The sequence below is a fragment of the Lepisma saccharinum genome, chromosome 7 (assembly GCF_977018435.1).
Source record: "Lepisma saccharinum chromosome 7, izLepSacc3.1, whole genome shotgun sequence".
Lineage (NCBI taxonomy): Eukaryota > Metazoa > Arthropoda > Insecta > Zygentoma > Lepismatidae > Lepisma > Lepisma saccharinum.
In genome coordinates this window covers 59,596,979-59,624,197 of record NC_139235.1, presented here as the reverse complement: position 1 = coordinate 59,624,197, position 27,219 = coordinate 59,596,979, and the positions used below count along the sequence as shown (strand labels likewise).

Here is a 27,219-nt window from a genome sequence, read left to right as displayed (position 1 = left end):
CCTGTTAGTGCTGCTTCAAGGGGGAACAGAGCCACGAGACAGAAAGTCGGTATAACACAACCGATGGTTCTGAAATCATACAACGTGTACACATGGGTGGAGTAGATCATCATGATTGGCTGGTGGGAAAGTACACAATAAGTATAAAAGGAAAAAAAATGGTACTGGTGTCTGTTTACTCAACTGCTTAATATGGCTTTAGTCAATGCCTGGATTTTATATAAGACAGTTTATGGAAGAGAATATATGGACCTTTTGGAATTCAGACGAGCTGTAACGGTACCTTACCTAAAGTTAGGATATTCCTCAAGAGCACAACCTGGACGTCCTTTAACTTCATCCACCGTACGTGCTGTGATTCCAGACATAAGGCTAGACGGAATGCAACATTTAATCGCTCATCGCAGCAAGCAAACAACATGTGCGAAGCAGGGTTGTAATGCCAAACCATGTACATATTGTAAGAAGTGCAATATTACTCTGTGCATCAAGTGTTTTGTACCGTAGTACCCTTCAAAATATACTAAAAGTCTGAGGAGAAGGAAGATAATACGTTAAAGATGTGAAACAGAATTTATGTAAACACTGCACTGTTTTTGCAAAGTCCAATTAAAATAATTATTTACTTATAACTAGAGGGCGGATTTATATGCACTAAAAATGCCAAAATATGCACTAAAAATTTTCAAAACAATCCATTTTAAGGTTCTGTACGCTTTACATGGGAAGTAAATGTATCAGTAAATCACTGAACGCAATTTTAGAAATGAAAGTGTGATAAATTATGCTATTTAGTATCACCAAAAAAATACTAATTTACAAATGTTTTTAGTTTCATGTAACAAAATGATTATATTACATGCATTCCTTTGTCTGGAGGCTTGCTCTAAAAATTGCAATTATAATAATATACGTATCTTGTTGGAAATACTATGCTCTTTTTGTTGCATTAATCAATATCTTATTCTTTTAAATTAGGATTTCAATATACAAAGGCTGTCGCAGAGAAGGTGAGACAGATTTTTTCCTGGCTTGGCAACACTGCCTATGGTTTCGGCACTAGTTGCGTCATGTAGGATGACTCACTCTGTTTCCGTAGCAAGTTGTCACATGTTGCGAAACCACGTTAGTGAGCAGCTGTGTTGATTTACGTGGAACGTGTTTCGTTTACCTCTCCAGGTTTTTGTGTATAACATTGCTTTTCGCGATGAGTATTCAAGATGAACAGCGACATGCCATAAAAATTTGTTGGTGTTTAGGGAAAAGTGCTGCGGAAACATATGCAATGTTTCAACAGGCATATGACGATGAAGACAGACTGAGTAGAGCCACAGTGTACCGATGGCACAAGTTGTTCGAAAATGGGCGTGAATCAGGCACTTTGCTTCTGCATCCTGGACAAAGACCGTCCGTGATTAACGAGATGCTAGTGAATACTGTTGCAGCAATTAAAGAAAAAGAGGAGAAAAATAGAAATTTTCCTGCATCCAGCATACAGCCTGGACCTTGCACCCTGTGACTTACGCTACTTCCACTTTTAAAGGCCGCTTTACGTGGTCGTCATTTCATGACGAACAAAGAAGTGATCACCGCAGCGCAAGTTTTCTTCAGTTCGCTACCTGATGACGAATTCAAAAAGTGGCAGGAGCGTATCGACGCTTGCTTAGCTGTCAGTGGTGCCTATTTTGAAAACAATGTACGTCTACTCGATATGGCTGATTCTGAATAAAAATTTTGTGGTTTGTAATTTTTTTTTGTTTCATTCTAATGATTCTTGGAGAGGTCCATGTACATGCTTGTCTTTTAACTGCTACGCAGTCATGACTTTTTGAGCTATTGCGCTCATTTTGGTCTCATCGGCAGCTAATGAACCAAATTTTCACCGTAGTACATTTGTTAGCCAATGGAGGTCGCTGTTTTCCTATACAGGAATTAGTTTCACCTTCTCTGCGACAGCCTTTGTACTAGACGTTATTTATCAATGTTTTAAGGTAGCAGGCTATTGCGATTGTCAGAAAATAAGTCTTTGCATTTTGAAAATGTTCTTTTCATTTCATAAGATACCACTGGACAGTATTGTTAGTTTCATGGCTTGTGTTGATATCCTGATGTAAAATGGATTTTTCTGTATTCAGAATTTTCAAATAAATAAATACATTTCAGTTGTTGAATACCCAGGCAAATCCTGGACAGGTTCCCCCTGCAACACCGAAATCGCTCATCTCGGGAACTGCAAACCTAGGTTTCTGTAAGCTATTGCTAACTGCTTCTCCAATTCAGCTATCTCAACTTCTCCTGGTACTATTTTCTTTTGAACAATGTCGAAAGGATATTGAATGAAAAAGAAAGAAAAAAAATCAAATCTTTGTCTGGTCAAAACTATCAACGAAATTTTACCATATTTTTAATACTTCATTTAAGTTTCAGATTAACTGCATTTTTATTCAAATTAACACAATCATAAATTGCACAACTACAGACATACAACAATGGTCTGGATGGCCTAATGCCGTGATTCAACACTCCGAATGTGAATCCATCATCTTAACCGTCAATTCAAATGAAGCAATGCTGGATTGCTACATTTAACGTGCGGTTCTGGTGGCGATGGAATTTGCACAGAGATAAATGTATTATAGGCATGTATTGAACTCGTGCAGCAAACCATGTACACTATGAAACCGTGGTTTGCACCTACCGTAACATGGGAGTCGAACATACTCTATTTGTCGAGTGAGATTTAATGGAAAATAATGCACAACGATAGACCAAAGAATAATATAATCATAATTTTTTAAAACATAAATTGTGTTGCAGGTTATATACGAGATATAATTGTGACCATTTTCCTTATCATAACCAGGGACTATACTATACGCTCATAAAAAAGGCATTAGATATATCAATAAGTACACAAATACCACGGACGCTATCTCAGTTTCTATAGGACTGTCATCTTTCTCCTTCCAATTACTGTAATAGTAAAATTAGCACTTCAAATCACTACTACTTTCGTGGAGAAAATCACCCAACAAATCATGTTTAATCTGAACCAGTATGTTGTTTGAATGTTTAGCACCCATCCATCGACAGACATAAATAATCGCAAAAAGTTATTGTATTTTTATTATGTCTAATTTAAGAATAGAATGCGCTCATAATGCATATCTACATCATCATCTGACCATCACTCCCTTAGTTTCCACCATCTTCTTATTCAGCAGCAGTTGTCCGAAAAAATTAACATAACTATAAAAATCACAGTGTCCAGACCTGCGCAAGCAACAAATATTTTCTGTTGCCAAATACGAAAGCTCTGTTTGAGCATGGTAAATTTGCATTTCAGCAATTTTCCATTTAAGCTGCCAAAAACTACTCTAAATGCCTGAAATGTAATACAGTGGACTCTTTTTAATTCGAACTCCAAGGGGCTACGAAAAAAATCGAATTAACCAGAATATAATAATAAAAAATAAAACACCAATGAAATAATACACTGTATTATACATAAAACTGCAATAATACGCAAACAGTACACCTTACCTTACAACTGCTATGTTTTATCCATCCAGGAACAGTACACTACACTACACTACACTACATTACACTACACTACGCTGTATTAACTAAGTAAAATGTAACATAAGCTAATTGCAGTTAAATTAACAACACACATGCTGTATTTCATATGAAACATAAAAATCACTACCAGAAGTACTGACAAATCCAGTTTTCACTTGAAGAATTTTGTTATTTATGTTAAATTATTGGAAACCTGATTTCGAATTATCCAAATTTAACCTTCAAAATTCGAATTAAGTAGTCATTTTTAACATTGTTTTAGATAGGGGTTTCAAGGGGAATGTGTTTTTGTTCGAGCGCACTGTACATGTTTAGAGCTGTTACTTCTTCTCTCGTTCGGCATTTATTGTCACTTCTGAAGTGCACACAGACACACTCACAGATTTATCAAAATGTCACATTAACAGATAATCCTCAAATAACGCGACCCCAGTGTTGTCGCTGGAATTTGAAAATGTGACTCGCATCTCTGAAAGGTCGTTGGTTCTCTTTCTTTGCAACCAGACCACCTGCAATGGTATGAGATGAGTTTCTTGACCCAACTAGTGCCCATGATCAGATGAAGTAGGCTATTTTTAAATACTGACAGGGAAAATGAAGCAGGCAAACATGAAACTAACAATTACATGAAAATTACTCCCAATATATGCAGATTATATGCACATTAAGCTAAAATATGCACTAACGTCCCAAATATGCATTTATATACACTATAAAACTTCGCCAGAGTAATCCACATCAAATGGATAAATCCGTTGAGAGCATATGAATTTTCCTTAAGGAAAAAAACATGCAAAAATCCGTCCCCTACTTATAACTTATAACCCTACTTATATTTATTCATTGTAATATGTTTCTGTAAGTGTTTTTGAAGTGAATAAAACAATAAAATAGTAAAAATTAAAGAAAAAAATAATTTGGGCATTAATGGGTTACGAGGATTGGACCTACAGTTTAAAGTGGGATCCGAACCACTAAGTCCCTCCACCGGGTATCGAACCCAGGACTCCTTGATTAAAAGGTGACGATGCTACCACTGCACGATCAGGGAAGTCCCGAAGCTGTCTTGATAGCAATATGAAATGATGACAGTTAACGCCTCTTGGCAACCACACACACAGGCAGTTGGAAATATCAAGCAACACCTTAAGTCGACACACATGGGACACACAGATAATTAAGAACTAATTGCTTCAACCGTAATGAAAACGACAGACACCCGATTCCATTGAGTGAAACATCAGAGAAATGCCGGTAGAAAAGCAATGATGGTGCATGAATAAGATAAATTTATTATGTAGAGTTTAGACTACATACGTTGAATTTAATTTGTTAAGACAATATATGTTAGTTATTTAAATGTAATTGGTGTGTTGCCCCAGTCGAATCTGGTTGTGCTTCCATTTATAAAGCTGTGTGTTCTAGATATGAATACATTATCTGTGCCTTGCACAAAATTCAACATTCTTGAATTAATCTGCAGTTTTTTAAGATAACAAAATTAATTATTATGTTATCTTTTTCGGCGTTGGAAACATATTTTAAGAAATTATGTAATTTACAACTTTAATAATTTTATGTAAATATTGTAATAGCCTAAATTGCTTGATGTAATTTTGTAGATCCATGGATATGTGTAAATATCGACAAAGTTTCCTTAGTATTTTGTAAACAACAATTTGGTATAAAAGGGGACCAGATTTCTGTATATTTCAGCTTTCTTACCCTGTGATCACAGGCCAACCTCATAGGGAGAACTACCCGTGCCCCATGTTGAGCTCCAGCTTAGGCTAGTTTATCATAAACATTCTACTACGCTCTGAGTTCTTACAATACCATCAAACCGTGAATAATCTTGGAAGGGTTGCCCGTTACAGATTTGCACGTAGATATGAATCTGTCAGGATTGCCAGTGGATAAGTTTTATTGTAATTGTGCATAAATGGTAATAAATCAAACTTTATTGGAAGAAAATTCCATAAACTTTCATTTCTAACTAAAGGAAAGGTATAAATCGGGCACCAGTGGCCATTCAGGGCTGGGTCATCTGCTTACCCTATTAGCCTGCCTGAGAAGCCTGATTTGGGTAACCTAGCTGTGACCATTCACAGGACCTAGAGGACCAGTGTAGGTGCATGTCATAGGTTTTAAAGACAGTAAATAAATTTTTGAGCCAAACTTCGCGACACACCAAATGCCCCCTCGGGACCCTGCAGTGGGTTGCGCACCGTAGGTTGAGAAACAATGATATATAGGGAATGTGGGGGTAGGGCTTGATCTTGTCCATTTTTAGCGGTGCTTTTACTCCCCAGGTACATATTTATTTGAGACTGGGTGAGCCTCAGAGCTGCTTCATTTAAAGACAAGGCCAGAAATAATTCCAACCTTAGATCACCCACTCCAGGAATTGAACCTGGGTGTCCTGCATGGCAGTCAAATCCCTTGCCGACTTGACCACCGAAGCTTCGCATGTGGACCATAAATGTGCTTTATGATTGGAAATGTGGAAATTGAGAGTATTTAAATTGTGTGGTATTTGTTTCAGATCTCAGAAAATGATCGCCTGCCAAAACTTGTGTGTCATCGGTGTCTTCACAAGCTGGAAATGTTCCAGGAGTTCCGTGAAAACTGCTTCAAGTCAAATGAGAGACTTAAAAGTTACCTGTCTTTCTTACAAAACTCAGAGCTGAGTAAAGTACAGGTAGGTTGAAGCTAAACATGTAGTGTCGTGTGGTTTATGGTTGAACTGGCTTTGTTGCAAAGTGTAATATGTTGCTAAATGAAAATGTACAGTGGGATGCACAAGTATTGCATGGCAAACTGTCCAAGTTTATTTTTATTAGTTTTTGTCTTGCATCTTAACTCGTTTTCAAGGAATATATTTGGAAGTATGCTGGTACAGGGCTGTTGGTGTTGTGTGTGATGCTGTGATTGTTCAAAGAGTGTAATGAACTGTCCATAAGACTTTTGGAAACTGAAATGTTTTTACACTAACAGATTGGGTTTTGTCTTTTATATGTGGAGTCCGTTGTAAAATATTTGGTAGCAATTTAATGTTAAATAAATAATGTTAGATTATGTGGTGCATATGTTTTAAAATCAACTCAACACCTTGAGTGAAATTTGTGTGTGTTTGAATACACAACAGTCGGCAGCTAGTTTGGCATTTTGTGTCACTGTTTTAAACTCTTATTTGAGTAAACAAAGTGCATCTACAATTTGCTTGGTAATACTTTTGCATCTTATTGTACTATCTGTTTAACTAATGCTTTGATTCTACAAACAGTATCATATTCATATTTTTTGTTGTAAAAAAAAGGTAAAAAAAAAAAAAAAGGTAAAGTGTTCCCCTGTGCATAGCACCACGCCATGAAGGCGTATAGGGGGTGTGGGGGTAACGCCCCACACTTTCTTGATCCGGTCGTGAGTGGGGGTGATGTGATCAGCATCACGCCCCTGACCGCCTTTACCCCCCAGGGTTTCCCCCAGGTACCCATGTTATTCGACGCTGGGTAGGCGCCGGGGCCGCTTCCACCGTTAGAAAAGTTCCCGGATTTGAACCGGCCGGGGATCGAACCCGGGACCTTGAGCATGGTAGTCAGACGCGTTACCGACTGAGCCACCGCGGCCACCATATATCATATTTTTTGTTGTATCATTTGTTATTTTAGCGAATTATTGTATAGCTAGTTTTGGGCAATTAATGACTTAAGAAGTGTGTAAGTAATTCTTTTCCGCTTCATTACAGGTGCGAATGAAACCCCGTAATTATGTTTGAACTGTTCTTGCTTATTATTAGATTTTATTGTCATGACTAGAATGAATCATCACAGTTTATTATTATTATTTCACAGCCATCTCACAGTGGCCAAGTGCTTTGAACAGTCAACTCACTATGTAATACTGAGGGTTCCAGGTTCAAGTCTTGTCTGGGTATGGATGTTTCTTTGTGAGTGTCTTGTAACCAATTTTGTGTAATTACCATTTGATCATCATTGTTGTGATTAGCCAAAATGGTAGAAAAGCAATATAAAATAAGACAAATCCAATTGTTATTGTGTATTCAGAATGGTTCTAGGTCCCACCAATTACAATTTGTCTTGAAATTCTGCAACTGTTGCTGTACCATATTAGATGTGTGTGATGAAAAACCCATGGTTGTGCTTGAAAGTTTGTGTAGTTATTTTTTATTAATGCATAAGAAGAAAACAGAGAGGGAGAAAGAGTAGCATAGAAAGAAAACCAAAAGGGTTATTGTCATTATTTTTTTTACCATAATAAATGATGATATTGATATCTGAATCTATTGAAATGTCCACATGCCCAAATACATATCATTCAAATGGTCATTGTTTGTACGAGGGTCATACTGAAAGTAATAAGCAACAATTATTCATGAACCAAGTTTTGGTTTTATTAAAGAAAATCATGCTACATCATAATGTACAGACTTTTCTTTACTTTTCAACAAAGTCTCCATTTCTTTGCATGCATTTTCCCCACCTTTCTGGAAGCTTGAAAATACCTTTATGGTGGAACTCCATTCCAGCTGCTTGCAGACACTGACACACTGCTTTCTGTCCCCTCGATCGTCTGGTAGCGTTGGTTTATAACTGTTTCTTTATGAAACCGAACAGATGATAGTCGGAGGGTGCAATGTCGGGACTGTAGGGACAGTGAGGCAGAAGTTAACACCCCACTTCCCCCAATTTCCTCCCTGGTAAACTGAGCATAGGGCGGGTGTGCATTATCGTGTTGAAGGATGATTTTCTTTCCTGCAATGCAGGATATGACAGCGAGCATTTAGGGTCATTCCATGTCAAATCAACCAATTTTAAAACAGTTGGTTGCATGATCATTTTAGAAAATTTTCATTTTTAGTACATACGTTTGTACATGTTTCTAGATATCAAAACCAATCTAAAGATATCAGTTTGGCGGTTACGCAGAGATAGGCAATTAACTCTGATACACTTACTATTCACTTTTCCACAAAAGTTTTTTTCAGCAATCGATTTTGCAACTCATCTGGTGACTGTCAGGCGTGAACTGTCTTGCTGCGGTCGGAGTGGTTCCTTCTTCTTCCGCTTGTGCTTGTGGCGTGCTAGTTAATGCAGCACTTTCACTTTTTGTCGTTCTTGTGCGGGTGTAGAGCTTCCTTCTGTTGCCGCACCTCGGGGTTTTGGTGCTGCACAAGGTGGTTCCAGATCTTGTCGTCTGCTTTCGCGGGGCAGTGTTTGCTCGCGTGCGCAGGCAGACTTTTTTGCAAACGCTTGCAGTTTTTTTTTTTGTTTCTTGTGGCAGGGTCGGGGGAGGGAGCAGGTTGGGTGGGAGTTTGTTGTTGGAGAAGAGTTGGTTGGGTGGGTGTGCATACTCCTTATGGTGGGAAGCCAGGTTTTATTGAGGGCCTCGGTTTCGGTGTTTGAGGGCCCTGGTTTTGGTGTTGAGGTTGGTGAGCATGGTCACTATTGCGTAGGTTTCTTTTGAACACCTTTCTAGTGTGGATTTTGCTTGCATGATTATTTTAGAAGAGCCTATGCTATGGTTTTTGTCTATGAGGTGGCAAGAAAGGCCTGTTCTTCTCCTCCCAAGCCTGTGGTCAGCATCATTCTCCTTTCATCAAGCTGGTGCTTTGTCATCCCTACATATTTGCCTCCACATGCGCAGGTGACCATGTAGACGCCACTTCTTGCATTGGGGTCGGTGTAATAACTTGAAATGGGTTAGGTGGGAGGCTATGGAAGGAGGGGGCTGGTCTGCTATCTTGAAACTGTGTTTGGAAAGAACTTTTTGGAATTTTTTGGTTAGGTCAGGATATCGGGGGAGGCCGGTCCATTTTCCTTCCATCTTTTCTTGCTGGGAGTGTGGATGGTTCATTTTTCTTGCTTTGGTAGTGTCCAGGAGTTGGAGCAGTTCCTGTTGGCTGTACCCATTGCTGATGCCAAGGGAGATGATATGCTCAAATTCAGTTTGCAAGTCTTCGGGTTCTGAGGTGAGGTTGATGGCCCTTTGAAAGAAGTTGATCCAGATGTTGTTTTTTTCCGTGCAGAGTGACCTGAAAGTTTGTGGATGCATTGCGTTCCGGAGTTGGGTTTTCTGTATATATCGGTCTTGAATTTGCCATTTTTCTTGCCTATGGAGAGATCTAGGTAGTTTAGTGTGCTGTCTTTTTCTTCCTCTGGTATGAAGTGGATGCTTGGGTGAGCTGAAAAAATCTTTCGCAGAAAAGTGAATAGTAAGTGTATCAGAGTTAATTCGAAACCAATGTTAAAAAAATAAAATATTGTCTTTAGTTCTTTTGGGGCAGCAATTTTTGCAACATGGCACATGGCTTTTTTTGCTCATGTAGCACCTTACAGAAACCTTAATATCTAAAAAACCATTAGAGCTAGAGACCTGAAACAAAATTCATTTTGTAGTTAATGAAGTATACTTTCTATGATGTTCATGCATGTTTTGCTTAAAACTGCATCCTAAGTACGAAAATTATGGTGGAAATTTGGGTAAAAATAGTTTAAAAAAATTTATTTTTAAGCCCGAGTTTAAGGCTTGATTTTGTTTTAATGTGTAGACCTGCCTTCAGGGTGTCTGTAAATAAAATATCAGTGCTTAGAAATGCAACCCTTTTTTACAGCATGTGCTCAAACATGGCCGTTTATTGAATTTTGACAGTTTTCGGGGTTAAGTATCTCAGATGGGTCCTCTTGAAAAATTCTGAAATTTTGCATGAAGGAAGCCCTGCATGAACCTAGCTCACAGTAAAAATCTCAACTTTTAGATTGAACTCGGTTTGGTCAATATGAGGTAACGTATGTGACCTAATTTCTGACATTGCAAAATAAGCAGGCCCGTAGCCAGGAATTCTTGGTAGGGGGGCAAAGTCAATCCTTGAGGGAGCAAATTTTTAATATATTGTGTTGCATGGGCAGATATAGCGAGTACACAGAAGCACGAGTTACCCCCCCCCCCCTTTCCCCATATACAAAGGAACAAGTAACCGAAAAGGAATGATATAGAGAAACTCCAACGAACGACAAAAAATCGAGTAACAACAAATAACAATAAAATTTAACATAAATAGGCTAATTGGGATTGTATCTACTTGAAATGTGCCGCTACTGAAAATCGAACACGAGGCATCTACATTGCAGGTTGATAATGTTAATAGATGATTAATTCGTACCAACAGTTTTGAGCCTAATTCGTACCAACAGTTTTGAGCCTCCCTGCAGAACTGTTTAAGGGAGTCCCTTATAAATCGTGCTTCATGTTGTTTCCCTCCAGTTTACAGTATGCAATATATTTATGCCCAAAGGAATCTAATGAGAATTCAATAACACCAATGTGTTGTGTTATGCAAGAAAAATCGATTTAATTAAATAATAATGATCACATATTTTCTACACTTTGATGAATACTGTAAAAATGTGTAATACCACCTTTTTTGTACATTAAAATGTGGGCCTCTCTGCGTACCACGGATCCTATTTGTTTCAATAGGGACTCTCTTACATCACTACAGACAATGTTGGCTTACTGGTTACATTAACCATTTTGCAAAATATTGTGCGAATTTCATGGACGTCTGCAGGATTTTTTCCAGGGAGGGGCAAGGAAGGTATTTTTTTTCCAGCGGGGGTAAACAAGTCACATTTTCCCGCAAAAGAGTCTATTTCCCTAAGAAAACATTGTTTAAATTTAAATTTATGGTGTTAATGCAATAATTAACACATATTATTTTGACTAAAATGAAATTATATGTGTGAAATTTTTTCCCAATTCTGGTATGACAGTACGGAATCTAACACACCTTCCTTAATAAATCCCCAAATCAATAAGTGTCTTTGTTGTGTTGCTAGAGCAATATAAAATATAAGAATAGTGAGAATTCCGGATAAGATCGTGTTCTATATTTTCACAGGGGGGACAGTTGTCCCCCTGCCTCCCTCTAGCTACAGGCCTGAAAGTAAGGTTAGGCTACATTCCATACTTAGAATAAAGAAATCTTTTCTTTTTCTTTTTAAATTTGGGTTAAGAAAGCCTCAGAAAATATAGTAACATGAAGTTTTAATACTTGACTTACTAGAAATTGAAATTACAAGGTATGACAATTGAAAATCTGCGAAATCTCATTGCAAAAGGTTTGATTTATTTATTATCCATGTTCAGTTGGTATTGTCATCTCCAGTTTCCTATTCGTTCTCTTTGTCAAATCAAGCAGAACTCTTTGTTCTTTCACAAAGTTCCTAAGTAAATTATCAGAAACCTTCAGTTCATTACATATATTTTTTCTTGACCAAGTGGTAGCAATGAAACTGATGATTCTGACCTTTTTAACATTAGTTTTCGCTAATTTACATTTTTCTTCTGATAATTTCAATTATATGATTGTACTGGCCACACAAAGGATTGTCACACGTGCCTTCCTTTTCTTCAGTTCTAATACTTTGTGAAAAGCAACTTTCCAGTTTTCTTTGTACTCCTTGCATGATGTGAATAGTTTTTAGAGCAAGAGCACTTTATTGTTTTTCTACATATCAGCCTCCTCAGTTTTGAAACAGGAGATACATCGAAAACAGAGCAGACTTCATGCATTTCCTTTAGTTTTTCTTGGGTTGGCACAAAGACATCATTTCCATTCTGGCATTTAAGTGAGCCACTTTCTCCACATACGAAAATTTTACTCCAACATGTCAGGCATATTGATCTAACTGTTATAAGGGACACTTTTTTTCCTTACCATATGATGTAAATTGATTTTAAAAATTCCCTTGTTTAACTTTTCTTTAAGTGTACTTCTGAAGATCACAACATACTTTACCATATAAAAAACTTTTTCAATGGTATTTGTATATTGTCTCTAAAGCCATTTATCTATAAAACTAACCACGTTTATTCTTTCTTTATGTCTATTTTTATATTTGCATATAGCTTCAATTTTTTATTTGTGTATATCAAATGCCATAAGGAACCTGCACTCTCATTGGCTAATTCATTCTGAGCACGGTGTCTTGTTACCGCCATATCTTTGCACTCTGACGTTTCAGTGTGCACGGAGAAGCCACTCGGGCAACAACTGGAAACTGTCGCAGACAGTTTTGGATACCGTCGCGAACAGTTTCGGATACCGTCACGGACAGTTTCGGATACCGTAAGCTTAACATGTCTAAGTTTTATTTAGTGGCATGTTATCGTGACACCAACTGCAAACTTTGTGTAAACAGTTTCCCATAGACAGGAGTGCAGGGAGTTTGATTTCATGTTTTGTGTCTAAATTATAATACATAGTTATGGTTATCAGTGTGTACCTGTATTTTTCTTTACAACTCCCAAGAAGATTGCGGTGAACTTAGCCCTATAATTGACACAATCCATTCCAGAGAGGTTTAAGTAGTAACCTACAATTTTGCTTACATTTAGATCCTGCCGACCAGGATCCACAGTCATACATAATTGGTCCTACCGGACTGGATTCATCATTCAATACCATCCACCTTTAGTCTTGACCTAGGAAGTGTTTTATCATTTTCACTGAGTTCGTTGAGATTATTTAAGTCTTTGGTAACCGTACCAAAAGTGTATTTATGACAGTCCTCTCCAGTTAAAAATCCTACAGAAACTCCATTTCCAGTCACAGATAACAAACGTTCACAAGTCACTACTCTCGGCACATTAGGCAAAGGAAGAATGACAGCAGAGATTGTCTATGCACAGATCAATTCCATCCTATCAAAGCATGTCTCTGAATCTTCTGCTGTGCATGACTCATCTACTTCAATGAATGTCTTTTCTTCAAAAGAAATATGTGGAAAATAAAGGAAACAAAATATAATATCTTCTACCAGCTTTGACCCTCCAAAATAAATAGCCTACTTTCAGTGGAGTGCCCAAGGAGGGGTTGGTGGGGGACATAACCCAATACCTTTGGCCCAGTATTCCATAAACAATTACTTCAAAGGCAGGATAATGTGGCAAGAACAGGGCTGTATACTAAAAAAGTATACATAACCCCCCTCCCCCCCTTTCGAAATTCCTGGGCATGCCACTGCCTATCTTAAGCTGCACGCACTGCTATACTTAAAAAAAATTGGGGAAGCTCAGTTTTGGAGTTGACAATACCAACTGGACGTGGATACCAAATAAATCAAACCTTTTGCAATGAGATTTTGCAGATTTTCAATTGTCATACCTTGTAATTTCAATTTCTGGTAAGTCAAGTATTAAAACCTTATGTTACTATATTCTCTGAGGCTTCTTTAACCCAAATTTAAAAAAGAAAAAGAAAAGACTTCTAAGTATGGGATGTAGTTTAACTTTACTTTGCAATGTCAGAAATTAAGTCACATATGTTACCTCATATTGACCAAAATAAGTTGAATCTAAAAGTTGAGATTTTTACTGAGTTAGGTTCATGCAGGGCTTCCTTTGTGCCAAATTTCAGAATTTTTCAAGAGGACCCATCTGAGATATTTAATCCCGAAAACTGTCAAAATTCAATGAACCACCATTTTTGAGCACATGCTGTAAAAATAAAAAAGGGTTGCATTTCTAAGGACTGATATGTTATTTACAGACACCCTGCAGACAGGTCTACACATAAAAAAATTCAAGCTTTAGACAAAACCCCTTCATTAAAAAAATTGGGCTTAAAAATCCATTTTTTAAAACTATTTTTATCCAAATTTCCACCATACTTTTCATACTTAGGATGCAGTTTTAAGCAAAACATACTTGAATTTCATAGAAAGTATACTTCATTAGCTACAAAATGAATTTTGTTTCAAGTCTCTAGCTCTAATGACTTTTTAGATATTAAGGTTTCTGTAAATTGTTACATGAGCAAAGCAAGCCATGTGCCATGTTGGAAAAATGGCTGCCCCAGGAGAACTAAAGACAATATATTTTTTTGAACTTTTGGTTTTGATATCTAGAAACATGCACAAACGTATGTACTAAAAATGAAATTTTTCTAAAATGGTCATTCAACCACCATTGGATGGTTTGGTATGGAATGACCCTTTATGGTTTACTCAGGTTCAAGAAATTCAACCAGAATTCACCCCTGTACATCCCAGAAGATGGTGCCCATAACTTTACCAGCAGTTCATGGGCGACTGCTCCAAGGCTGATCTTTGATACTCATGTTTCCAACCATAATATGTTTCACCCATCTTTTAACACTGACACTGCTAGCACCTATGCACATATCTCCATACACACGCTTGAGTCTATTGTGAATTTCAGCAGCAGGAATTTCCTCTTTAAGAAGGAATTTAATCACAGCATGTTGTCAAAACGAAACATCACTGTCAGCCATTTTGAAACAACTGCCTACGCTTAATCAATCTAAGCTAATGAGGTCACATTGGGTTCAGTAAAGTCTATATTTTTCCATGATTTTCTTTGTTTACGCGTGTTGATGGATTCTGATTTTTCAAAAATTGTTGCTCATTTCTTTCAGTATGCCCCTCGTACATGCAATTCCTCTTGGCTGCATCATGCAGTGTATTGTGTAGACACACCCACTGTGTAGATATTCTTTATCTATCACAAAGTAAACTACCAGTACTGCTGCTTAACCCTTACACGTCTGTTTTCCATTTTACAGGGTGTCTATAAAGTCACTTAACATTTACCATTTACACAAACTGTTTCTATAAGGTGAAGCATAGTGAATTGTACATTTGGTGGAAACATGAATCAGTACATTTGAACATAGTAGCCTTGTAAAACTAACACTAACAACTACAGAAAAACTCAAACTGAAACAAAATCAGTAAATTTCAACATGATGGCCTTGTAATTCTACATATGTGTCCCAGTGCTGTTGTGTAGCTCAGAACATTCTTTCAAGCATAGCTGGCATTATCTCGGATGCAGCTGCGTAGATGCATTGTTTTAACTATTCCACACTGGTCATTTTGATCTGATACACGCAAGACTTAATGAAGCCCCACACAAAAAATATCCACTCAACCGTCCACATACAATGGCTATTCTCTCTTCTATAGAGTATATTTTATCAGATCACCTGGAAAAATAAAATATTTGTTATTAGATCATTGAAATGTTAAGCAATTTTATAGACACTCTGTATTAACCTCAACACAGAGGCCTCAAAATTTGAAATTATATGCCATAGGATTTTATTTGCTGTTACCAAAATCATACCTAAATGTGCCAGATGCTGGGACCGACAAGTAAAGAAAGCTCCAGTCATTTCCTGGGAAAAGCACAAATCTCAACAGGGATGTGGGACTCTAGCTCAGTCACGCCTGGAACTCACATCTCCGTAAAAGCATGACATCTGCCAATTATACACCAAAATCCAGAGCGAACCAATAAGACGACAGTGTCCAAGCTCCACCCCCCACCATAGTCATATATTTAATCTTACATTGGTCTTCAATTCCCTGATGATGAGAGCAATTTATGTCAAACGTTGGAAGGGTCAATCCATATGAAGTCATACAACATGGTTGCTTGACCATTTTTAAAAAAGTTAATTTTTTGTGTGGTGTGAGCCTCATATGTTGACAGTTCAGAACCACTGTTATTTTATTTTTACTATCACCGATTTGAAGATGGTGGGCATATTTTTATCATGGCACGCATCATTTTCTCCATTCGTAAGCATCAGCGGCAACTTTTTTATCTCAGCTCTGGTAAGTCCTACGACAATGAGACAAAATCTGTGATGTTAAGTAAATTATAGGCTACAATTATATTTCTGTGTAATTTTATATATATTATTTCTTCATAATAAATTTTAAGGTCAAAATTATGTATTTTAATCGCTTTAAATGACATTTTTGGACCCTTTTTTTTAGGGGGAAGGCAGTTTGTTTGACACTGTGTACCAATAGTGTATGCCAAAATTATTTGAAGCTTTAGACTTTAATCCTTTTTTTTCTACAGGATCATAAACATGTACTTTTTGTTAAAAAAAATCCAAGTTCAGGGTTAAATATCTCTGGTGGGCATTTGTTTAAAAATCTGAAATTTGTACACAATACAGTACTCCATGACAAGTAACTTCAGTAAAAATTTTGAGTTTGAGATTCAATTGGTTTAAGAGATACAAAACTCGTGAAAAATTCAATATTTTGCATTAAATATGGTATCTCTAATTTAATTTCTTATTAATATTTTGTGTTAAAATTTTGCAAACAATAATTTGGAATGTCAATGAACAACATTACAATCCTGAAATGGATCTACAATAAACTATATATACGAGGGCATGCTGAAAAGTAAAGCTTCCTAGGTTTTTCTTTTCTTTTTTTACCTTGTAAACGCATTTTGAATTTTGAGCAACCATAAATTGCACTTATAAAACTTTCCCATTCTCCATTGAAGGTTTCAAACTTCTATCACCAGGGGATGCTGAACTAGTGCGAGGAAAATGGCAGCATGTAACCAAGCAATGTTGGTGAAGTGCCTGAATTAGCGTGCAGTTATCGAGTTTCTAACCACAGAAAATGTGATACAAATTGACATTCATCTGAGACTAAAGGCATTTTATGGGGATGAATGTGTAGACATCAGTACTGTGCGATCTTGGGCTATTCATGCTCGTATAGAAAACCCAAGCTGAAGAATTCTCAGCGTATGTGAGAGAATGGAGTGGAAGGCCGCAACTGATGGAGGTCATCGGAATCGTGTTCAGCTTGGGTTTTCTTTATGAGCATGAACAGCCCAAGATCGACATTATAACTTAAAAACTACGAGCATGCTAGAGGATCTCGATCGAGACGCTGAGGATGCAAAAGGTTAATCCACTTTTACCCTTAATTACCAGTGATAATAATATTGTTTGTAAATTTCCAAATGAATCACCAGAAATTACTCTAAATACTTAAAATATTAAACAGAATACTTAAATGCTTAGAGAAAACGTGACGTTAATAACTTTGGCATCAATGATAACCACATTTTGGCCTTTTATTCACGCTTGAAGTAGTGCACTTTTTGCTTCTTTGGTAGTACAAATTTCTAACTAGCACACACACACACTATTTCCAGGTTATAAAGGGCATGATGCAGTAAATTCTTTTCAAGCACGTCATATCAATACTTATCCTCATCTTCGCGATTAGCCAAAAGTAGCAGAGATGTGAAGTAAAATAAAGCAATTCAATCTATCGATCTTTTCAAGCATAGATATATACATCATATTCATAAATTATTGGCTGATTTTGACATCATAATCCGAGTTGGAAATGTCTCAAGGATTGTGAAATTCCTGCCGATTACACTATGTGAATGTACTATACTGCCATCTAGTAGGGAAAAGTGTACATCAGTGTCAGAGAAAATGGCTGCCTTACCAACGGAACGTAGTTTGTGTGTCTTGGGATATGCACAAATTAACTGTGCTGTGGCGGTTCAAAAAGAGTTCAGATGGTAATTTAGATGACATGGTCCTCCCGTGTCATCAATATGAAGGTGGTATGAACAGTTTTGTAACAGAGGATGCTTCTGTCATCAAGGAAAAGGTCGTGAGGGAGACAGTGTTACCAAAGAAGTGGTTGGCAGAATGCATGAAAATATTGTTCAGAACCCTAGGAAATCTCTGTGGAGAACCAGTCCAGAAGTGCAGATACTGACATCCACAGTGTTGACAATCTATGTAAACGATTGCAGTTGTACCCACACAAATTACAACTGCTACAAAGACTCCAGCCTGATGATCCATCCAACTGGTTGAAGTTTTATGAGAACTTTTTGGCCATGATTGAAATGGATGATGGTTTGACGGAATGGATCATTTTTAGTGATGAAACGACATGGGAGGCATACGTTGATAGATGCATTTAAGGTCTGTGTGAAACTTTAAAATAGTTCTCTTTTAAATGATGCTCTGATGTATTTCTGTTATTATTGGTGAAAATATAGTCTTACAAAATCGACCATTAATTTTTGAACACCTGGTATATGTAGCATCACCCAAGGGCAACTAAAAAAGAAATTGCCATTATGTCTCCTCACTACAAGTACAGACGGGATCAAATGAAATGTACTTCCCTTTTCCTACCAACTCAGAAGCGAGTTGGAAACTCTTCATTGCTCCTGTATAGATAAGAAAGTGGGGGAGGGCAATAGCAGACAAGGCCAGCACGCAAACTTGTTTCCAGCAAGCTTTCTGTTGGAGTCTTGGCAGTTTGTGGAAGGATTTTGTGTTCCTATTCCCCCGCCCCTCTCTCTCTGTCTCTCTTTCTCCTTGTGTTTGTGTGTGTATGCGTGTGTGTGTGGGCGCGCCGACACCTGTTTCATTAAAGTTTGACGTATTTTATTGCATTGACTAATCGCTGTTGTGACTGGGTATTAACCAGGTTAGCAATGGAGACATACTGAAGGATCAAAAATACAAAAATTCATGGCATGAGTAGTTAGTAGTAGTAGTAAAGGTAAGGTAAAGTTCCTCGTCCGTATAGAACCGTGCCATGAAGGCACATTTAGGGGATGTGTCAGTACGGCGCCGCAAATTCTCGAGTTCGGCCATTTTGGAGGTCAATGATCAGCATCACGCTCCAGCCGTTTTTACTCCCCAGGGATGTAGTAGAAACGAGAAAATAAAAATGTTTTACATTTCGCGTATGTGACAGTATTCTTTGGATATTGTCTTGGAAGTGTCTGTTAACATCCTAATTTTGTTTAAGGATAAAACTGGCTGAAGGCTGCGAGTGTTCCTGAGAAGTAATGAGCATATCACACAATGACCAATAGTTTGGCTTGCGTTTTTCGAAATTAATAATAATAATAATAATAATAAAAACAAAATATACAAATCAATTTTACGAATGCTTACGTCATTGTGACCATGGAGTGCATTTTGCACACTAACGAGGATCTGGCGTCTAGATATAAGGTCAGCATAATGGTCTGTGGGGGTTTAGACTGTGTCCTTTCCATCTACGTTTGTAGTTGTCCTTTCACAACTTTCATCTTAACACATCTTTCATTACCCAAAAGTGGAAGAAAAGCGAAATAAAATAAATAAATAAATCGGTCATTGTGTCCCTGCGTTTTTCAATTTATCACCATCATGACCGAAAATTAATGTTTCACTGATGTAATGCATCACTATAATCATGTCTGATTTGATTTGAATTTCAAATTTTGGGTGCGTAAGCACCAAGGCTATTTTGCACCCGTCACATTATACGGGGTCCAGCCCCTTATCGTTACACATAACAGCTCTAACGTTGCATAACTAAAATCATAAAATATTAAAATCTTCTGACTTTCGTTTAAAGCTGAGGCTGTAAAGGAGCACTCAGCACAAGTAAGGACAAAGCACAGGACAACACAAACAAAATTATACTGGCTATTGGGCCAGTCGCCAGAGCCTCGTTAGTCCGCAGTCCAGGGTGTACTACGTGGAAGTGAGGTTGACTATTGGGTGCACTACGTGGAAGAAACACCCCTTACACCCCACTATAATCACGTGAATTTTTTTCCGTCATCATCGTTTGCATAGACTCTAACGCTGTTGTCCTTAGTGTAATTGATCTTATTGTGTGGAAGTTTTGATGTAGGCAAAAGAATGGTTAGGAATAAATCTCAATTGATTGTTCGAAATTTAAAATATAATAACTCCGAGGTGACGCATATTAACTGTTCTTAGTTCCATGTCAAAGAACGATTTTTCCTATACATTAAAAAGGATTCCGGCCTCCGTGGTAGAGTGGTTAGCACAGCTTGCTTAATGACCGGCCTTGTCATTGTGTTCGTTGCGAGTGTCGCTTCATTAATTTCATCATTTCATCGACCATCCTCATCGTCGCGTTTAACCAAAAGTGGCACCAGAAGAGAATTAAAATAAAGGAAATCAATCAATGAATAGAACATAGGGTTTCCGGTTTCATAGAGCAGTATGCAATGCACTCGGTCATGAAGGCCCTCAAAATTGAAATAATAATTGCAACAGAAAACCTGATATTAGAGTATTTTAAGAGTTTAGGCATATTAAAAATTTACGTCAACCAACAACAATTTTACCTGTATTGTGTGATATATGGTTCTGCCCTAACAATTGATTGATTGATTTGCTTTTATTTCACTTCGCTTTTTGTGCCACTTTTGGGTAATTTGCGAAGATGGGGAAGAGTGATGATATAATGAAATTGATGAATGGACACTCAGAAACATCCATGCCCAGGCCGGGAATTAAAACCTGGGACACCTGGTCTTGTGTATGGGACCGGTGGCCATCCACCGTCGTGAGGAAATTGGGGAGCTACAAATGAGTAGCGTGACGCGGTCATGGAAACCTACAACGACTGAAGACTTGTCTTGCTGACCACACGTCACCCCATAATTCCCACCTCGGCAGGTGGAAGTGAGGCCGGCAGTCGGTAGGTAGGACCTGGACCTCACGGACTGTTGCACCACGGGATATTATTATTATTATCATCTTCAAATAAAGCTTCATCGTTATATATTACCGTATTTCATCGCATAATCGTCGCACCCTGTTTCTCAATCCAAAGAGAGAGAGAGGCTGGGGGGGGGGGGTTGGCTAGGAACACAAAATCCTTCCACAAACTGCCAAGACTCCAACAGAAAGCTTGCTGGAAACAAGTTTGCGTGCTGGCCTTGTCTGCTACTGCCCTCCCCCACATTCTTATCTATACAGGAGTAATGAAGAGTTTCCAACTCGCTTCTGAGTTGGTAGGAAAAGGGAAGAACATTTCATTTGATTCCGTCTGTACAACTCTGGCACACAGATTTATGAAAATGTTGTATCAGCAGCTACTGAACAAATGATGCCACCCTGATCTCGCTCGGTAGCACTGGATATGTGACTCTTTTTTTTTGGGGGGGGGGGTGTACAGGATTAGCATCAATTAACTCAGCCCATCATAGCAATCTTCCCTTATTATTTACTAGCGTCTAGTGTTGGGTCAATGTACTTTGTTTTCAGGAACACAGTTTCTTCCATAGGAAAAGTCATTATTTAGCTTCATACATATTAATACGCTCTTAACAGAACGAAACTAACTTCCCAATTAACTGAGTTTTTACTGTTGTTAATTTACACCAGAGGTAATGCAACTTACAAGTGCAGAATTAATATTCAAGTAATACATGTATTTTAAAGCTATTATTTATTTCAGAGTTCAGTGAAACAAGAAGTTATAGACATTGAATCAGACACTGAAGATGATCAGCAGAATTTTGATGAGGACATTTATTCGAATGAAGGTAATAGCACAGTATTACAAGATAGAAAGGGAATTGATGTGACAATCTCCAAGCTAGAGAAGTCTGCAGAAGTTCATAAAGAGGAGGAAGAAAGGGTTGACCCTATGAAGTATTTACTTTCTTTATGTGAAAATAAGAAGGGCATAGAAGTAGTTGCAGTTAGTGATTCCAAAAAGGACGCTACTCATAGGTAAGTCTTTGTTACTTTATGTTCATTCTGGATCATGACGATTATTTTTTTTGGACAAAAATGTGGGAGTTAGGCCTGCTTTAAACGGAAGCATTTCCTTTACCACTTTTGCTAGCATAAATGCTTCCAAAAATCTTAGGCATTTTTTATAGCAGACAACACTTTACATGAAAGAATTTCACGTAACATTCCTGTTAGCATTTGCGATGTGAAGCATGCAGAGAACGTTAGATAATATATACAGCACAAAAGGCATACAGAGTTACGCCATTTATGGATCGTGTCTGGTGTTTACAATTGAAACAACTACAATATTATTCCATGTGTGCACTATATGAGCTCTAAGGTATGTATTTAATCAGCACTACTGATTTATACTTAACACCTTTTCACATGAAACATTATTCCTCTCAGTTGAATAGTTATCGGCTTTTAAATATGTGAAGTGATACATTGTTTATATCTCATTCAGCTGCCATTACATCTGCACTTGTGACCTAGAGCTCACTTTTGATTGGTTATGTTACTCGAAATGGTAAGGAAATTAGGATCAATCCTATCCATGAAAAATGCCATGGCATCAAAATTCTATAAGATTTCTTTACTTTACGTAGTAGTTTGATCATAGCAGAAATGTTAAGAAAAATGCCAAGGAAAATGCTTTCGTCTGAAGCGGGCGTTAGATATCAGTTCACCACTACCTTGAGAAATCTAAGAAACTGCTGCAACTCAATAAATAAAATGCAGGTTTCAACTGGTTTTGGTTTCAGCTGTCAGTTTTGAAATAAGAAAACAATGCTCCATACTATAAATAGTCTTCCTTCTCATATAACATGTAGTTTGAAAACTCTAGACAGATGAGCCAAAACTTTCATAATTTTAGCGTTGCCACACAATTATTTAATTCATCATATGTTTGAGCAAGAAAATTTAGTTTCTGTTACTCTTCAAACACATAATATTATCTTTGTTTAGTGAATTGTGGCAACGATTTGAAATGTGCATTTCAAAACTGTGGATAAAAATTTAATATGTGTAGATTAGCACAGCTGTGCACAGTTAATATGTAATAGTAATAACACCGATCATCCTGTCACTGGGGATTCTCACTGCCATGCAATGAACTCGGTTTGTAATCTCTGGGCTTTTTTTAATGTTCCTGCATAAGCAACTATGGGGCTCACCTGAAGGCCCTCATAAGAGTTAAAACTGGCCAGAGCATGGTGCACATTATCTTTGTTATGTCTGAGATAAGTATCCACATTCCCCATATGCACTCTTGCTTTGATAGCCAAATCTCGCACTGACAGTCCGAGGTTGGAGTCCTAGCATGGGTGTTTCTTTGTGAGTGTCCTTTCATCAATTTTATCTAGTCACGTCATCATCATCATTGTGATTAGCCGCAAAGTGTCAGATAAGTGACACCAACAAGGGACCTATTTCACTACAAGGTCGCAAGTGCATTGTCTAAGTAGGACCATTCAAAAGTGTCAGCACATAATATGGTGACAGCAAAATCGTAGCTGCTAATGACCCACCATGTGCCAGGAGAACGATGGGAATTGAACATACTGGAGGTGCAGAGGGCAACCTTCTACGGACTGTGTGTGGTATGCTTCACGATGTTCACAAAATGTTTAAAATACACCTTCAAGTTACACCATGAGCAACAAATGAAAAGTGACGCCCCACAGTGATCACAACAGTTTGCTCCAGGAAGATCAAAGGCAAACTCCTTGGGAGTTGGAACACAAACTTCGTTGTCGTTGCTGCACTCCCCTTGTAATTTGTGATCACAATCAAGAGTATATGATACTGCACATTTCACTGACTTATCTTGCGAGAATGCTAGCAAGAGACCTATAAGAGGTTATGTCACCTGCCTTCCTTCTCACTGTCAGAAATTGTTTGTGTCCCAACTGTTGTTGTATGCATAATGCAATGTTTGCTTTGTTTAGTACTGCTATTCCTTCAACTTTACCATTTGACTATGTCTCATAGCTGCATGTCCAGATCACATTCAAATACCTCTCGTTGCACTCCCTGTTGCCAGCAGCCAATATCGCCCATGCTCAGTACAGCTCGTTTGGTGCTTCGAACACTGTTAACATTGGGTGATTGCGACCTCAAAGTCAAATAGGTCCCTTGTAAGTAGGTGCTAGGGAGAGTATTCTTTTTAATAGTAATAATTCCAAATTTTGTGAAGGACTTCACTTTAACTATAAATATGTCATACAATTTTTCTTTCAGTCTTCAGCAACCATCCCACAGTGCAGTGCTACCTGATAAAACTTCCTTACCTCCAGATATTAGAATACAGAAACTTCCTTCAGATATTACTGTACAAAAATTCCGTAGCTGTAACATCAGTATTAGTAGGAATAACAGTGATGGTGCAACATTGTCAACAGTGGATGACAGAGCAGAGGAAGGCCATGGAATTGCTCTGTTCAAGTGTGATAACTGTCAGGGTGCCTTCACTAAAGAGCATGACTATAAGGAGCATGTTGTTGTTTGCAGGAGAGAGCATGTGGCCCCGAAATCGTACACTTCCGAAATGCACATGGAAGATTTATTGTGTGATTCCGGTTCAAGTTCTTCACATGACCGAAAACAGATGGATTTCAACTTGCAATCTCCACATGGTTCTTTTCTCGACCAGTCGAGTTCCGACAGCCATTTGTCCTTTCAACTGTCTCAGAATCAAGGAAATGCATCGGGTGTGGTGTGCACCAGTAGAAAAGAATTTGAGTGTGACCTTTGCGGGGAGAAATTCCTTTACAAGCACACGTTATCGACACACAGACGTTTGCACACGGGTGAGAAAGTTTATCAATGTGGAATGTGTCACAAATTCTTTTCGCAACGCTCTCTCTTGGTCACGCATGAACGTTCGCACACTGGCGAAAAACCTTTTAAATGTGAAGTGTGCGGAAAAACATTTTCGCAACTGGGTAATCTTAATGTGCATAAACGTTCACATGTATCAGGGAAACCATTCACTTGCGAAAAGTGTGGGAAGAGGTTTAAGCAAAAAAGCAGCTTGATCACGCACCATATGATTAGCCATAGGTTTGCTGATAATAATCAGCAAGGAAGTCAGCCTCCAAGCTAATCTCGAAGTTGCAAGAAAATGGTGTGACTGTTTATTATAAAATGAGAATTCAGTGAAACCTCATTACACACTTATCTGTAGAAAGATTTTTCCAGTGTCTAGCCAATTCCCAACCTTCCTATTAAGTATTATCCTTATCCCATATGTTTTATGCACTTGTTGAGTCTAATGTTTTACACTATTTGTCACCATTCATCTCCATTATTGCGATTAGCCAAAAGTAGAGGAATGTGACGTTAAATAAATTAAATCTAATGTGTTTTAAACTACAGAGGATGGTCATGGAAACGGGGCTAATTGTCAAAATTTTAGAACAAGAACCAGACATAAGTAGTCCTTTTTTTATATTTCTTACTGGATATCAAACTTTTTATTTTGCAAAATTCAGGTTTTTCCAGTGTCAAGCCAATTCCCAACCTTCCTATTAAGTATTTTTCCTTATCTCATATGTTTCATGCACTGTTGAGTCTAATGTTTTACACTATTTGTCACCATTCATCTCCATTATTGCGATTAGCCAAAGGTAGAGGAACGTGACGTTAAATAAATTAAATCTAATGTGTTTTAAACTACAGAAGATGGTCATGGAAACGGGGCTAATTGTCAAAATTTTAGAACAAGAACCAGACATAAGTACTCCTTTTTTTATATTTCTTACTGGATACCAAAATTTTTATTTTGCAAAGTGCAGGTTTTTCCAGTTGGAGTTACCAGATATTTTGGGGATAAGAAATGCACTTACAGTAAGAAAACTGTGAATGTCTTTATTTTAACACACAGCATGTACACATGGGAAGACAATATTGAGCAAATGGTCCTCTAGATCTGTCTGATTGCATTTTCACATAATTGTGGCACAATCTCAACAATGTCCATTCAGATGTCTTCTTTGAGCTTATTATTGACATTCACCTTAACTTTCACATTGTCCCAATAGCCCAGTAAATGAAGGACCGAAAATGGTGTCGAGCTGAAATAATTTATAAAAAGCTAATTTTTTCAGGGTTTGCTCTTTGTTACTTCCCAAATGAAATCCCAAAAGTCCCCTAAAATCCCAAGTGCGCGTCACCTCCAAAATGACGGACAAAGATAGCGGCCGGGCTCGCAACATATGTTGTCCTTTTTTCTTTAATAACTTTCGATAATTTAAAGCTAAGTCATTCCTGTTTTCACTATTTTACACTTGAAATGTTGGAAAATCAGATTATGTATTAAAATATATGGAAAATACGTATTTAACGATACTAACAACAAAAATGTTACTTTATTATTTCCATACAATTTTATTTCTCCACCTTTAAATATAAATATCTATAAAATTGAGAGAATGAAAAATATTCGAAATGGAATCCCTAGAGATTTTATCTGACTGCAAAACAATGCTCTTGAAAATAAAATTTAACTTATGATAAACGGATAAGGGACTATTTAACGAATCACGAGTGAAGCTGTTTGTTGTTGACCCAGCTAAGCATATTGCACTTTTTAAGAGGCACACTCATTTTCTTTTTCTATCACGTAGGAGGAAGTTGTTAAAGACGATTCTCTCCAATAATATTGCTTGGTAGGCTTAGTTTGTTGGTATCATAACATTCACATCATTCATACTACTGCAAGATAACCCGCTTAACTCTGTCGAAAGGTGTGTCTAAAAATAGAAGCATGTGGAAGCATCAAACCTCAGTACGATATACTTCTCTTTGCTTGCGAAGAAAGTAAGAAAATGGGACAGTGTTCCTGTATTGTAACCTTTGACCAGCCTCTTTATTGGAAGGCTGTAGGAATTGTTGCATCAGCTGACCCAGACAGTTAATTAGCTAAAGTAGTAGTCAAACTTGAAGGATTTCACCTATTAATGTTATTTAGGTACCATTGGACACATTATGTCAGGTAGTGGCCTTGAAGAACTTTGGGCTTTGTTGTATGCGCAAAATACTGTTGTTCACATGTTAAATGGAACTGCATACGCAAGAGTACTGAGAGCACATTTTTTGACGTACATACCAGTCTACCAGCAGCTATGGAGAAAGTATTGTAATTTAGGTGGTGAGAATAAGGAAAGTAGAATACGTTCTAGTTTTGAAGATTTGATATCAGGCATTAAGACTTTAAATGACCTCAA

At 37.6% G+C, this 27,219-nt stretch overlaps 1 protein-coding gene across 1 annotated transcript in view; it reads left to right on the top strand.

Annotated features, from left to right (window-relative positions):
• LOC145990236 (uncharacterized) overlaps positions 1 to 26,138 on the top strand; it is a 44,140-nt gene extending 18,002 nt beyond the window's left edge. Inside the window, exons 2-4 of the mRNA XM_083125910.1 lie at positions 6,128 to 6,283; positions 21,705 to 21,982; positions 24,233 to 26,138. Of these exons, the coding sequence (XP_082982036.1) occupies positions 6,128 to 6,283; positions 21,705 to 21,982; positions 24,233 to 25,097 (1,299 nt within the window). The 3' untranslated portion in view covers positions 25,098 to 26,138. The remainder of the gene's footprint in view (positions 1 to 6,127; positions 6,284 to 21,704; positions 21,983 to 24,232) is intronic.
• The last annotated feature ends 1,081 nt before the right edge of the window (positions 26,139 to 27,219 follow it).